This window comes from Falco cherrug, chromosome W, assembly GCF_023634085.1.
Source record: "Falco cherrug isolate bFalChe1 chromosome W, bFalChe1.pri, whole genome shotgun sequence".
Lineage (NCBI taxonomy): Eukaryota > Metazoa > Chordata > Aves > Falconiformes > Falconidae > Falco > Falco cherrug.
Genome location: NC_073719.1, coordinates 15,586,706 through 15,601,090, shown reverse-complemented (window position 1 = coordinate 15,601,090; position 14,385 = coordinate 15,586,706). Strand labels below are relative to the sequence as shown.

Genomic DNA, 14,385 nt, shown 5'->3' with positions numbered 1-14,385 from the left:
CCACGCAGCCTCTTGCTGCTCAGCTGCTCAGCACGAACCGCATCTGACCGTGCAGTTTGTCTAATCCAGTCCAAAGGTCAGTTGTCCCAAACAGACCCTACTCAGCTGTGCAGCACTTGGAGTACACCAGGGTGCTCATGGCTCCAGGGACTCTGCCAGCGATGAAACCTGCTACTGCTGAGGCGGGGGAGCCCCCAGGCTTGGTGGAGGAGCGAGGAAGAATGGCACTGAGAAAAGAAAGGACAGGCACCTGGGAATTCTTGCTTCTTCCTTCTGCTCCCCCAGTTGCTCTCAGCCTAAGGGTGGCCGCTTCAGATGAGTTCCCTGAAGGCCATCTTCTTCAGTCCTGTTGGCCGTCAGTGTTTCTGGAGCTGTCGAGCAAGAGTGTTAGACTCTCTAGACACAGAATTCTAGAAAGCTCTCAAGAAACAAGCTCTGTTGTACTTCCAAAATAAGATGCACAACATTTTGTGGAATTCTGATACTGTTTTGTGTTTAAATTAGCATGTTATCAGTTTCCTCTTTTCCCCCCCCGTGATAACTGGAACCCATATTCTTTCCTGAAAGGTGGAATTTTAAGAGGTATCTTTTTAAGGTAATACGGACGATGTTGAAGTATTATATTAGTCACTGTTTGTCCACCAGGAAAAATGCTATCAGAAGAAATTATTCTTATTTAAATGAAGTTTTTTCATGCCGTCACAGCTCTATTTTCTGTATCAGCTGCCTTCATGTATAATAGTAAAAATAATACAGGCTTATAAGTATGATACTGTTAAAGCAGAATACCAAATTTTGATATACACTGTACATACCCAGCAACACTTCTGCAGAGTTGTACTGTGTAATATTAATAAGACTCATATGCTTATTTTTAATCAGTTTGCATGGAATAGGAAGCTAGTATAGCGAGCTTTGGTGAAAATGGCATAAATGCTAGAAGAGTTTAATGGGAATTTTTAAATAATCCTAGGTCCAAAGCCTAGTTTTTTGTTGGGTTTTTTTTTTCAGTCTTGGGGTTGATGGAGATTGGGTTATAGAAATACAGAATTTTTTTAGAATAGGATTATTTTAATACCAGCCTTTTTTATTTTCTCTTGTGCATTTTTTTAAAACAATTTTGCAGTATAGAGAAATACTAAAGTAATCATGACAATGAAAGTACCGTATTTCTTTCAAGGACTTTTTTTTTAATAGTCAGTGCTTCTCAGGGCAGGAATTGTGCATGTCTGCATTGCTGAATAGCATCTAGCATGGTAAGGCCTTAACTGGGGTCTGTGGTTACTCTTGCAGTCTAAATAAAAACTATGTAAAAAGCTCCAATGTAAAAACGGTTATACTGATGGATTGCGGCGAATGAAGAGACGGGACGCAGCTTGATGCAAGCAAATGTCAATTTATTGTACAGAAGCACGAGTTTCTATGCACTTTCAGAAGCTGCGCGTTTGAAACAGATTGGTTCCTGAAGCTAAGCCTTGCATACTAGGCAATCCCTGACTGGTGGTTAACTACCAGCAATTAACAGCAAGGTGTTACCTTTCCTTGGCGCCATCCTTGGCGCCATCCGTCTCCCACTCCCCTGTGCTCTGCAAACATGCCTCATCATGTTAATTGTTGTCTAGACAAGCTCGAGCACATTCCCCTCAGCTAACTGATTGCCGCGCATGGTCCTAGCTTCCAGCCCGCTCCCGCAGCATTGTACAGACAAAATGAAAAAAAAGCAAAACAACCAACCCTCAGCATGCACTCGCTGTGTGCGAATAGTGCGTGGCCAGGTACTACGACGCTAGGTAACTGGTCCAGACGCTTAGACAGAAATTATGCAAGATAGACACCTGCACAGAAGATCAGTTCCCTGCTTTATAGAACAGGATACAGCTCTGCTTCAGCATGGTGAGCTCGGGTATTGCCAGGTGTGTTAGCAGCACGTCCTGGTTTCAGCTGGGATGGCGTTAATTATCTTCTTAGGGGCTAGCGCAGTGCTGTCTTTTGGCTTTGATGTGAGGCACTGCAGTTCCTCAGGCCTCGTTAGCAAAAAGGCTGGAGGGGCGCAAGGGCTGGGGAGGGGAGACTGCCAGGTCCGCTGACCCGAACCAACCGAAGAGGTATTCCGTGCCATGGGACGGCACGCCTGCTCTCTATGTGCCTGGGGGCTGGCTGGGCAGGGGGCTTGTTGCCTGGGGACTGGCTGGGCATCAGCCGGTGGGCGGCCAGCAGTTGCGTTGTGCACCACGTGCTCCTTTCTTCCTTTCCCTCTCCCTTTTCATTATAACTATTATTGTCATTGTTCTTGCTATTCTTCCATTTTTATTCTGTTTCAATTACTAAATTGTTCTTACCTCAGCCTTTGAGTTTTGCGTTCCTTTCCAGCTCTCCCCATCCCTCTGGCTGAGGGGGGAGCGAGCGAGCGGCTGCGTGGCACTGGGTTACCAGCCGGGGTTAAACCACGACACCGCACCACTTGCAGGGTAGCTGGGGCTGTTTCCAACAAGCAGCAAGGAGCAGCCACCCACATTTGAGAGCAGGTTTTTCACTGGCAACCAGAAAAGAGACACGTCATCACTGCAGTGAATGACTGGACTGGGCTTTCCCTTGCTGCTGTGCTCGATGTTAACGCTGGTTTGCCCAGCAGCCGGTAACCTCCGCTTCTCGCTGGGAGCCAGCAGTAAAGCAGCATTTACCACTGGCTTTTCTAGGCACACAGAACGTGCAGCTTCTTTGTTTTTAGTCACAAGTGCTTTATCTCTATATCCAGGGAAGTGTGGCGAGGGGTACCTCTGAGGTAAAGGCAGGATGAAAACAGGACACAGGTGGTCAGCATGCTTACAGGATAGATACCAGAGTTAGGTTCCCTCTGCAGAGCATCAGCGGAACAGAGTGGCAGCGATCAGCAATGAATTATAAGCAAACGCCTGGATGTTTCAGAAGTCAGGACTCACTGGGAAGACATACTAGTGCTGCAGCAGCACTACTCAACCACTACTCTGCCACTGAGAAACTGAAAAACTCGTGTTTTGTAGCCACCATTCAACATGGTATTTTCAAGACAGCAAAACCTGGGAAACTCCTGACACATTTGCTCATGAGGAAAAAGCAACTGGCATAATAAGATTTTCTGAAACAGGATTGTTTATTCCATACAACTGATTGCAAAGATCTGCAACCTGCTTGGAGCTACTGACCCCAAAGGGTTTCTAATGTACCTGAGCAAAGAAATCAAGAAACACGCTTGCTTTCTCCTTTGGAAAGAGATCAGGAAGTTCCTGAACCTGAACTTGACTGTTAGGGCACAAGCCAGAGAAAGCCTTGCTAAAGCCAAGGTAAGCAGCACGCACTGCTCTTCCTCTGTCCACTCAGTTACTCACACATCGCTAGAAAGGTACCAGGTTAGTGCGGCATGATTTCACCCTGTGCAAACCCATGCTGACTCCTCCCTACCAACTTCTTGTCCCCAATCTTCGGAAACGGCTTCCAGAGTACGTGCTCCGCCACCTTCCCAGGCAGCACGGTGAGGCTGCAGTTCCCAGCTCCTCGGGCTTGCCCTTCTTGAAGATGGGACAGACATTCCCTGTCTTCCAGGCCTCAGAGCCTCCCCTAAGTGCCCTGCCCTCTCCTGCTTCATCAGGAGTGTCCCCACAGTGACACCGGGGACGGACTTTCAAGCGCAGGAATTGCCTGGCCTTCTCTGTACCCCCCTCACGCCTCACCATAACTGCCATCAATGCCGGTTATGGCAGATGCCAACACCGAATTTCTGCTCTGCTGCTCCACCAGCCAAGAGCTCTCCCCTCTCACTAAGAGCTGGCAGCAGAGAGCGGTGAAGAAACTTGAGCACAGGTCACGTCTGAGTTTATCACAGTGACTGACAACACAACGTGAACGTCAACATGTTCTGTCCCTGCTTCCTCTGTGGAGACACACTAGAAAGCAGCAAAAGCTGAACTTCTCTTTGACCACTCTGGTGCAGGCTGGAGAAATTTTGTTACGCCTTTTCCCTTTGCAGCTACAAATTGGCTGGCTCCCCATGGGATCAAAACCTGTGGGATTTCCCAGCCAGCAGAAGCCCACCTGCTACCTTCTGCCCAAACCACAAGGAGGATTGCTCTAAAATACAGGAAAAGTCTGGGAACTGATCATGAGCAATACCACAACATACACCATGCTGGCCTTTTGCCTGGCCTCCAGGACAGGCTGAAGGTGCAGCGGCGAACAGAGCTGAAAGGAGCAGAGCGCTCTGGAGAGCTGTACGGTTAGGGAAAGGGGTAGAAAGCGATGTCAAGAAGGGGAACGATAAAACAAAGACATATACTAGATGACAAAGTTTATTAAATTTCAAGTTGAAACAGAATATCTGAATTAAATACAGTGCATTAACTTCACAAATATGTATTCATATAAAAAGGAACAGCGTCACAGCAACATTCATTGCTTTCCTCACTGCCTGTTAACCCAAGTCCTTGAATTAGTGGGTAAAACCCCCAAATTTTTCCAGTCTTAATTGATCTCGGGACAACCACTCTTCCTTTCCCAGAACTGGGACTTTGTTCTATCATCTTCTGATCACTACTGACTTCTGTGCACAGGAAATGACAACGCAGATCTTCAGTAACAGGTAACTCCCTGAAATAAGTAAACCTGCTTCTTTTATTGACACAAATGTCCCAGAACACTGGCTACCATCTGGGCTACAGCCACCACATCATCAGCTGCTAGCAGCAACAAAAAGATTGGCTGCCCTATCATACAAGGTTTGGAAAGTACTGAGGAGACTGGAAGTTAGTATTTTAACATTCATTTTTCCCGCACATGAAGTGTTTCAGGTACAGCGCAGCTGCTGATGTAGTAACTGGGAATGTCTACAGCTGCAGCGGCCTTTAACACAAACCCCACGATGAATACCGTGAGGGGCCACGGGCACAAACGGAAACACAGAGGGCTGGGGCTGAACGTCAGGAAATGCCTCTTTCCGATCAGGGTGACTGGGCACTGGCACAGGCTGCCCATGGAGGCTCCATCCTGGGAGATACTCAAAAGCCAGCATGGTCCTGGGCAACCAGCTCTGGGCGGCCTTCCCTGAGCAGGGGAGCTAGAACGGATGACCTCCAGAGGTCCCTTCCAACCTCACCCGTTCCGTGGTCCTGTGATCCAAAACAAACATACCAAACCCACCACGTAGCTCTCTCTGCACTGCTACACACTCACAGTAATGTTAAACCTAAGGCGCATAAGGTGACAGCAACGTGAAGTGCCCCGTCCTCCAGCATGACCACTGGTAAAGATTTCACTTTATCGGCAGAAGCAGTCACGGCATCTGGACTGAAGCAGCAGGCTCAAATCACATCAAATGATGTCCTAAGCATTAAAGTAACACTGGAAACATTAAAAACACACAGGGTGAAAGGATTAAGCAGAACAAAGGGAATGCTTTTGTTAAAACACAGAACATCAGTGGAGAAAAAATAATGCTTCTACGTTGATAAGAAACATTTTGACAATCCTGTCAAGCTCAAGAATCAAGGTGAGTCATTCTGCTAGTCCGACAAAAATAGGTGTGCTTCTTATGGCGAGTGCAAAATAAAACACCTATGCATCAATAAGCCAACAGGCAAGTGCAATGTGCTTGACATCCATTTAATAGAATTCACATTCGGACTGCAATAAACACATTTGCACATCTGAACTGTGGGATGAGAAACTATAGACGCACTATGTAAACAAAATCCTTTCCGGAGCTTTTTTCCCAGCATTTTGTTCAAATCAGGTAATTTTTGGTTAAAACATCACGGTACTCCTGTACTGCCCTGCAAAGGGGATCCTGGTCAACGTGGATACTTTTTGAAGATCCATCAGAAAATACCACGGGAGAAGCTCCAGCAGATCCAGCTTCAAGTTCAGCAGTGGCTAGGGAGAAGAGAAACAAGATTCCGGTGTTGCTTTTACCCTAGACAGGGCCAAATCAGTCACTATAAAAACATTATGGATAACTGGAGAGACTACAGTCCAGAAAGAGATTTAAAAACTTCCAAGGGATCGTAACAATCAAAGGGCTAGGCACAAAGGGAGAAACAATCTTTTTCCACATTTGCCTACCAGTCAACAGTATTTCTAAAGCCAGCGAAAGAAATTCTATAGGCTACACATTGAACATCTTCAGGGAATCCACAAATGACTCCTGCTTACACCAGTGCTAAACTGAGCCCCCCTGCAGACCTCTCGAACCTCCAGTATCTGTTTTCCTTGAATGTTCAAAGCAGTGATTTATTGGAACTCTGCTCCTAAAAACCAGCTTCTGCCTTCTCTGTGACAAACTTAAAAAGAATCCGCCGGTGAAAACGCAAACACCTTTGCAATGCAGTCAGGCCAGGACAAGTCTCCTAGCCTGGCACTTTCTTTGAGGGGCGTCTTTGTAACTCACCCTGGCAAAACCCTCTTTCCTCCACAAAAACACATACTCAATTGACGCAAGCCCACCTTTACTGTTCTTCTCCAGCCACGTTTTTCAGACAAGGTCCTGAAACCAAGCGCACTCTATGACACCTAGCAGACGCACAGTCAGGTTCAAAATGCACACGGATGAAATGCAACGGCTTTGTGTCCATTCGGACACATGGAACGAGCTGTGAAGCTACAGCTGAACACTCTCTGTATTACCAAAAGCATGCAGGAACAGAAGGAAATTCTCGCAGGGGCTACCTGCTTTGAAATAGCACCAGTCACTGCAAAGCAAAGCAGTGACTCTGGAGGAACGACTACCCTGAAATAGGTGGAATTCCTCTTTGGACACCTGGCTTCATCATGCTATGTGTTAAAAGCATTCAACTCATCTTATGTTTGCCTAAGTGCTACTAAATAATTTTTTCCTAAAGAAAGGGTATCTTTCATCACTGATTCTATTTTCCTTGCTTATTCAAAAAAAGACTGCCACATCTAAGCTACAAATACAAGCAATGAATAAGAAACAGCAAAAATCAAGGTCCAACAGCAGAGAATGTGCACGGTATGATTTAGTGCGGAATGCAACTGATGCACATGGAAGAAGCAGTGATGGCTGAAGTCTATAAACATCTTCTCTCAGGGCTTCTTTTACGTTTGATGTTTGTGCTCAAGGATTCACTCTAGAAAAACGTGACTTCAGCTTAAGCCAAGAGCCACCCGTGTAGAGGAAGTGGGTTAGTTTTCTCTGCACTTGTCTTTTTCAGGCAACTGCATAACATTCTACACAATCTTTTGGTAAGCAGGAAGTTTTCACATTCAAGTCTAAACTGGAAAGCTAGCAGAAAAACCTCCCTGTGCTTAGCACAGGAACTTGACAGCTTTCAAGCCATTATGTTCAAGAGTTAGGAACACTCCTCTTTTTCCTTAAAAATGCCCCTAACATAGCGACACATTACCTTGTTTAAGTTCTTTAGCGATTCTTTCATCTAGTTCCTGCCGTACCTAGAATTATACAGAAAATATAGTTAATATTTTAACAGTTACGTTTTTCTAACGTTAAACTTCTAAAACATTCTTAAAACCCACACATAATGAGAGAAAACCTAAAAATATAATTCCAAATAGACACATCTTGGTTTGGGGTTTGATTTCTACTGAAGAGAAACTTTTGGTCAGTCGGGCTGCAGCTGCCTCATTGCTCAGCAACGTTAACAAAACAATTTGTAACTCGCCAGCTGGATTATTACTGGGCATTTAACAAAATACACAGGAAGAAAGCAAGAAAGCCTAGCGCAGTTATTGCGGTGAAGGTACGGCTGAAGTTTATCATCAAACACACGAACAGAACGTCAGCTACACGCCGAGATATGTACAGATGCCACCCACAGGGACAAATCAGCCAGTTGAGGCTGGCTTCTGCAACTTCACAGAGAGAAGGGCTGCACCAGCAGCTGCTGCAGGATTGACATACACCATTTGTATAGAAAAAAGCGTGTGCCAATATTCTTCTTTTCTCCACCTTAAGATGGGAAATTGAAAGAGCTCCTACAGATGATGCCAAAACTTTTATTGTTATTGCAAATACCATGACACACATTTATAAAAATATAAAAGCACACACAATTTTTTCTTGCAAACTGTGTACTAAGACAGACAACCGCAGCTACAGCTTCTACGCAGCGAGTGCTGTGGGGTTTATTATGTAGCTGGAATCAGCCTGGATCACTGCAAAGGAGCACTTACGCCTCTTCTCCCCTAGAAAGTGGGTATTGTTACCAATTAAGTTATTCTCACTTATGATTCTGCCTTCAGAAGCCTTCACAAGAAGGAATCACATCTCTTAAATTAAGAGTCACAGTCCAAGCGCTATATGCTGTTGTTTACATTTGATGATACTTGCTACTCCTACATTTTTCCCATCAAATTTGTGACACACAGGAGTGAATTTCCAAACGGATACCATACAGCTTCCAGGGCTACGATGGCCATGAAGATGCTGCAGGGCTTGGACCTTGTGAGCTCTATGGAGAGGCTGAGAGCTGCAACTGTTTCTTTACTGGAGAACAGGAAAGCTCAGGGGGACCTTATCTATGTGTATAAGTACCTGGTGGGGGGAGTACAGAAGATGGAGCCAGACTCTTCTCAGCGGTGCCAAGCAAAAGAACGGGAGGAGAATAGGCACAAATCCAGATAGAGGAAATTTTAACATAAGGATTTTTATAATTATTATTTCTTAAAAAATTGTAAGCATGGACAGCCACTGGAACGAGTTGCCCAGAAAAGGTTGTGGCGTGTCCATCCTTGGAGCTGTATAACACCTGGCTGGACAGAACAGTGAGAAACCTGCTACGGCTGACCCTGCTTTGAGCAGGGGTGACGCTGGACTAGATCATCGCTAGAGGCCCCTTCCCCTCACTCCTTCTGCGACTCTCTTGATTTTAGTACTGAATTCCTGGGGGAAGAACCATTTATTTTATGAAATGAGCAGACCCACCTAGCAGCGTAACAACAACAACAAGAACGGAAACACTGCACAGGGTACTCAACAGGACACAGAGAGCAAGAGCCTCAGGAAGGAAACCACTCTGCTTACCCTCACAAGAGGAGCAGTAACAGGCAGTAACTGCAAGGGTCAAAGGAGCGGGGCTGTAAACCAGCGAAGCGGAGGGAAGGGCTCTCTCTCCAGGAACACAGGGAAAGCTGGGACCAAATTCACCGGATCCTGCAGGAGAAGCACCCCTCCGTGATACTTCATTGAAATACTCTGTGCCAACAGAGCCGCATGAACAATGGAAAAGGACCCCCCAAATCTCTAATTGTTTTCCAGCAGGTACAAGCAGAAGCAAAATCCCGGACGAGACACAGGTAACAGAGAAAAGCAGGAAAACTAATGCCTAGACCAAAATACGGCCCAAAGCCAGGACCAATCCCAAGCAAATAAGTAGCAGTTGAGGTGTTAGAAGAAACCACTTTCCCTCGTTTCTGGAGTCTTCACAATGACTAAAAGGTCCACAGGACTCTCCGCAACATGTACGAATCAATCAAGAGAAGAAAAAGATCTTGTTTTCCTCTTATTCATTCCATCAACGTCTTTGTGATTCTCATCCGTGTCTGAGGGAAGAGAAACAGGCGGAAATAAAGCCAACACACTGATTTCTGACAAGGGAATGAACGAAGAGCCAGGCAAAATACACCTCCGAGGACCTTAACTTGCCTCCACTTTTCTCCTTCCCCCCAAACCCCTGGGAAAGGCATCACAGCCGAGTGTCCCAAACCTCCTGAGCAGGTACTTCTCACCTCACTGCACACCTCTTCAGGCGGTAACACACCAGGTGTTCATTTGCAGCAGGCACCTTCTCAACAGTTCTTTTTCAGAAAGTGGGGTTGACTTACTACTTATCCACACAGGCTGCTTTAGCGCAGAGTAAGCTGGGTCCTGTAAGACTCCGTGAGATGATGCTCAACTTCAGAACAGTACTGGTACTCCAGACACAACTGTTGTGACCACCAAGAACTTTTTGAATACCAGAACTGGCAAGGAGGGTAAACCAGCCTACTCCCAGAGCTCAAAGAAGTTCCATTGTAACAGATTAAATCCATAGTCTATCATCTCACAGATGGTTAACTACCACAGAAGCCATTGCATTACAAACACATAAAGCAGAGAAGTCCCCTGCAGCAGTCATTCTTTCCCTTGGACAAACTAAAGTTCAAAATATGCGCAGTGTTAGGAAAATGTGAATACATCAGTAAGTTTTAATCAAAACCTAAGAGCATAAATAGACAACATTTCCAGTATAAAAAAATACCACCCAATATTAAACAATGCTGGCTGCAAACCCTGCCATGTATCTGGCTGCAGAGAAGAGAGAGACGGGCAGGTTTTTGATGAAGGAGCTGAAGAAGAAAGAAAAATGGCCTTAAGTTCACAGGTCTTCAGCGAGAAACAAGAACGTGGCCTACATGTAAATGAAGAAAGTAAAAAAGCTAACAACAAAGACCGCTACAAGAGTGCAGAAAGCCAAATCAGAAACGGAACAGAAATTGAAAGATGAAGTAGGAAGCAGACATTTCCCTTCCCACATTAAACTGGTTTCATTTACCCACCGATTCACCCTGGTTGCAGAGTTCACTGCTCTTGTCTGTCAAGACACCCATGTTCATTTTCACCAGCCTTTGGCACAGCTCTTAGGATTTAAGCTTGACATTTGTTAAACCTAACAACAGGACTCCAGTCCCAAAACCTCCTTGCAGCACTTGCAGGAGACATTCCTTGCCTTAGGACTAAGGGAGCAGGTCTGAAATACTGAATTGCTAGTTGCTACGGTCACTGTCTAATGACATGCACAGAATTTGTCAAGTACTTGTAATTTATTCCACATCACTGAAGCTCTAATAAAAATAAAAACCACCAAAAAAACCTGAAGACATTTGCATGGGATTGGGATTCTGCTGGTTAATAAGCTTGTGCCAATATGAACTTTTTGGTATTTTTAAAGATCCTTTTGCACTTCAAGGTGATTCTTTTCTGTCGCGTATATATTTGATAAAGGGGAAGGGGCTATACTGTAATGGAACACATTTCTTTATGCTTTTTTAAGAATAACATGCTCTGTTTTTGCTGAACTTGCGACATGACCATCTTCAACATGTACGGCTCTATGTGTAATCACTGATAGTCATGCCTCATGTTTAGGAAAACGGTGCAATCTTTCAAGCCTTTGAACACCAAATTCCTTAGTTAAGTCTAAAGAAGAAACTGTGTCCACTTGCTAGTGGAGCACTCCTTCCTCTTGTCAGCATCATTTACCAGTGTTTCTTCCAGCAGCTGCAGGACCAATGAACACCATCATTCTGAATAATAGCAGTGTGAACTATTTTCACCTCTTTGCCCCTGAAGCTATTTCAAAGCTTCTGCACAAACGAAATGTACACAAACATCTTCCTCTTCAGAATGGCTGGCATGTTCCCTACTTCCAATAGCCCTTCTCACCTTGAGGAAGCTACTACAAGGAACACCAAATCTGCAGAGAGCTTTGACTAAAAAAAGCGGTGCAAAAGGACTGCCTGAGGCACACTGCAATTTCAGCTTCTTAACTCGCTGTCATCTAGAGCTTCAGTGGCAGAAGCATTTGTCATCTCCAGCCAAGGCAGCACTGCGCATCCTGAATTTAAAGGCAAGGCAAATTCTGTAGAAGGGAACCAGGTTAGTGGGAAAACAAAGCTGAGGCATAACTGAAGTAAACAGTGAAGTGAAGAAAAGGCTTGGAGTCAGAGAAATTCTTCTGCTTTGAAACAGTCTGGTGAACAGACAGAATACCAGGCGGCACAACCAGCAAAGCATTTCAAAGTAGACTAACACTATAATCTCTGATTTCTTCCCTCATGCTCCAACTTGCCTCCTGAATGGCACGGGACCCCTGTGGAAATGACTGCACAGACTGTGCATCTGGTGATTTTGCATTTGGAAACTGATTGAGATTTGCCACCCATTATTGTATGCAGAGGGATACATGCAGTTTTTCCCTTTTGTTACTTCCTGACTTCAAAGTCTTACGTTCCAATTCAATCCTCTTTTCTCAGATGCATGCTATGCACGTGACATACTGCACCCGACTGAGAAAAATTAAGCCCGCAGTTCTAAGCGAAATACTCACTTAGATGCACGCCCTCCAGCAACTACTGCACCTCTGAGAACTCAGTTCCTTTCTTCTGAAGGACTCCAGAGAAGATCAGGTTTTAAGACTTCCCTGAATACACTGAACGTCAGGTGACTTGAGGCTACAAGCAGCGCCACTACAATTAGTCTCAGTTGTTCCCCAACTGGTGATTACAGGAAGAAATATCATAAAGAGATGTGCAGCTGGATTTAGTAACAGGGAGGTTATTCTTTTTTTCCTGTTTCTTCTTCAAAAAAAGAAACCACAACTGTTAAACCCTTTTCTTTTAAACTAGGACAGCTTTTTTCCTAGAAGCGGGATGGTTTCCTCCTTTGCCTTTTTCTTCTTGTAACATCTCGCTCCCATCTCTCTCTCATTTTCCCCTGCCCTCACTTGCTCCCTGCTCCCTGTCCCTCTTGTTCCCTTGTCCTGGCTTTCTCCTTACTTCAGTTTTGCAGTGGATCCCTGAATTTTGCCTCCTTTCTGCTGCTTGCGTGCCGAATAATCCCTGCAGATGGTACAGTACTAATTGCCTCCCATGTTCTTTATGCAGCGTTATGTCCACCCCTCTGACACAAAAACCACATTCGCAACGATACAGAAAAGTTCATCTCTAACTGCCGCTGCTACGCACTACCTACACACCGCTTTGTCCATTTTTGTTTTGTTGTTTGGTTTGGTTTTTTCTTTTTCTTAAACCAGGCACAGTATGCAGACACGCTATTTAAATGGATTCTTTCCAGTGTAGGTGGGACCAGCGAACCGAGACAGACTTAAAAGTGAGCGAATGCTTCTCACATCCATTCAACAACAGAATATGCGAGGGACAGACACTGACTGAACAGGCAAGCTTGCCCATGCCTCAGTCCTATGCTAGGTGGGAAACTGATTACAACGACTGACATCTGGTTTCCAACTCTCATGATATCACGTTTACCATTCTGTGAGGGATGTGCTATCATGCTGACTGCTAATTACAGGGCATACTTTGACCAGAGGTACGCAGAGGTTGCAGCTTTTGTACAAAATCAGAAAGCTCTGTAGACTTCCTGAGGAGCAGTTACATATAACACCACATAGCAGGACCCCCCAAAACAAATGCCTCCTATGCACAGCATACGTCCCGCACTCCAGTGAGAAGTTACGTGTCCTGTTCATGCCATCCTACTTTTGAAGCATCCCTTTGTTGGTATTGCACTAAAACAAGTTCCGGTGAAGAAACTGCTAAAATGAAGATCAGGGAAGAAGGAAAAGGTGTCTCAAACAAAGATGTCTGATGGGATTTTGCACTCATCATGAAGTTAGCTGTTTTAAAAAAGGTCATCCACAGAATGGCTTGGGTTGGAAGGGACCTTAAAGATCATCCAGTTCCAGCCCCCCTGCCATGGGCAGGGACACCTTCCACTAGACCGGGTTGCTCCAAGCGCCACCCAGCCTGGCCTTGAGCACTGCCAGGGATGGGGCATCGGCACTAAATTTTACTGAAGAGCTTATTTGGCAGCTTCCTATGCCACAGTATTCTTTATCACAGTTTCTCTTGCAAAAGAATGTTGTTACGCAGTCCATCATTTAGATCTCAGTATTTTTTGGTCTTTGAGCACTTCTGGAAATTTGTATAACCCTGATGACCAAAAGTCTTCGTTTCTACCACCTAGTTGTGTACTGTTTTGATGAGCAATTTGGTTTGGCATATTAGAGCATATGGTTTGGAACTAGAAATGGATTCTAACTTTAGACTGAAAAGCACAACCTTGCTTACAGATACTCTTCAACACTAGTTGAGAACAGTATTTAAAAACGCTTACCTTAGCCACATAGGCTTCAACTCTGTTTCTTGATGGTAACGTATTCCCGGTCGGGGTTAGGAAGCTTCCTCCTAGATTTAGACTTCTATTCAGTGCCGGATTGTTGCTAATATGTCCCAGTTCAGTTGAATACAGAACTGGACCACTGACAGCGCTGCTTGCAATTAAAGGTTTGCTTCTATGGCACTCCTGAAGGAGCTCAGCGTTGGCTTCTGCTAGTCTCTCATTAGCTCTGAAACGTTCAGAAGCATACAAAGAATTATCTTTGGTAATAACACTTCCACAAAGTTACCCTCCAGGTCTTTGACTATTATCTGACTTCGGAAAGTGGAAGGGATTAAGAGAGTCCAAAAAAATCTCCATAACTGGATCTGGGGGTTTTCTGGAGAGCCTATTTCTAAGTAGTCACTCTACCTGCAAGAAGCAGCAAGAGTTAACCAATACTTTGGACTTCTCAGCATTAAGGCCTCAAAGCAGTCTGTGCA

General features: G+C 44.9%; 1 protein-coding gene across 7 annotated transcripts in view; it reads right to left on the bottom strand.

Annotated features, from left to right (window-relative positions):
• Positions 1-5,610: 5,610 nt before the first annotated feature.
• LOC106631054 (ankyrin repeat domain-containing protein 26-like) overlaps positions 5,611-14,385 on the bottom strand; it is a 185,602-nt gene continuing 176,827 nt past the window's right edge. For 5 of the 7 annotated variants that reach the window (XM_055698221.1, XM_055698224.1, XM_055698223.1 and 2 more), the window contains 3 exons: positions 13,901-14,132; positions 7,392-7,437; positions 5,611-5,901 (listed from right to left, as the gene is read on the bottom strand). In XM_055698221.1, coding sequence (XP_055554196.1) covers positions 5,753-5,901; positions 7,392-7,437; positions 13,901-14,132 — 427 coding nt within the window. In that variant the 3' untranslated portion in view covers positions 5,611-5,752. Of the gene's footprint in view, positions 5,902-7,391; positions 7,438-9,028; positions 9,158-13,900; positions 14,133-14,385 lie in introns of those variants that run through there. The other 2 variants (XR_008730123.1, XM_055698227.1) reach the window with 2 other exon arrangements.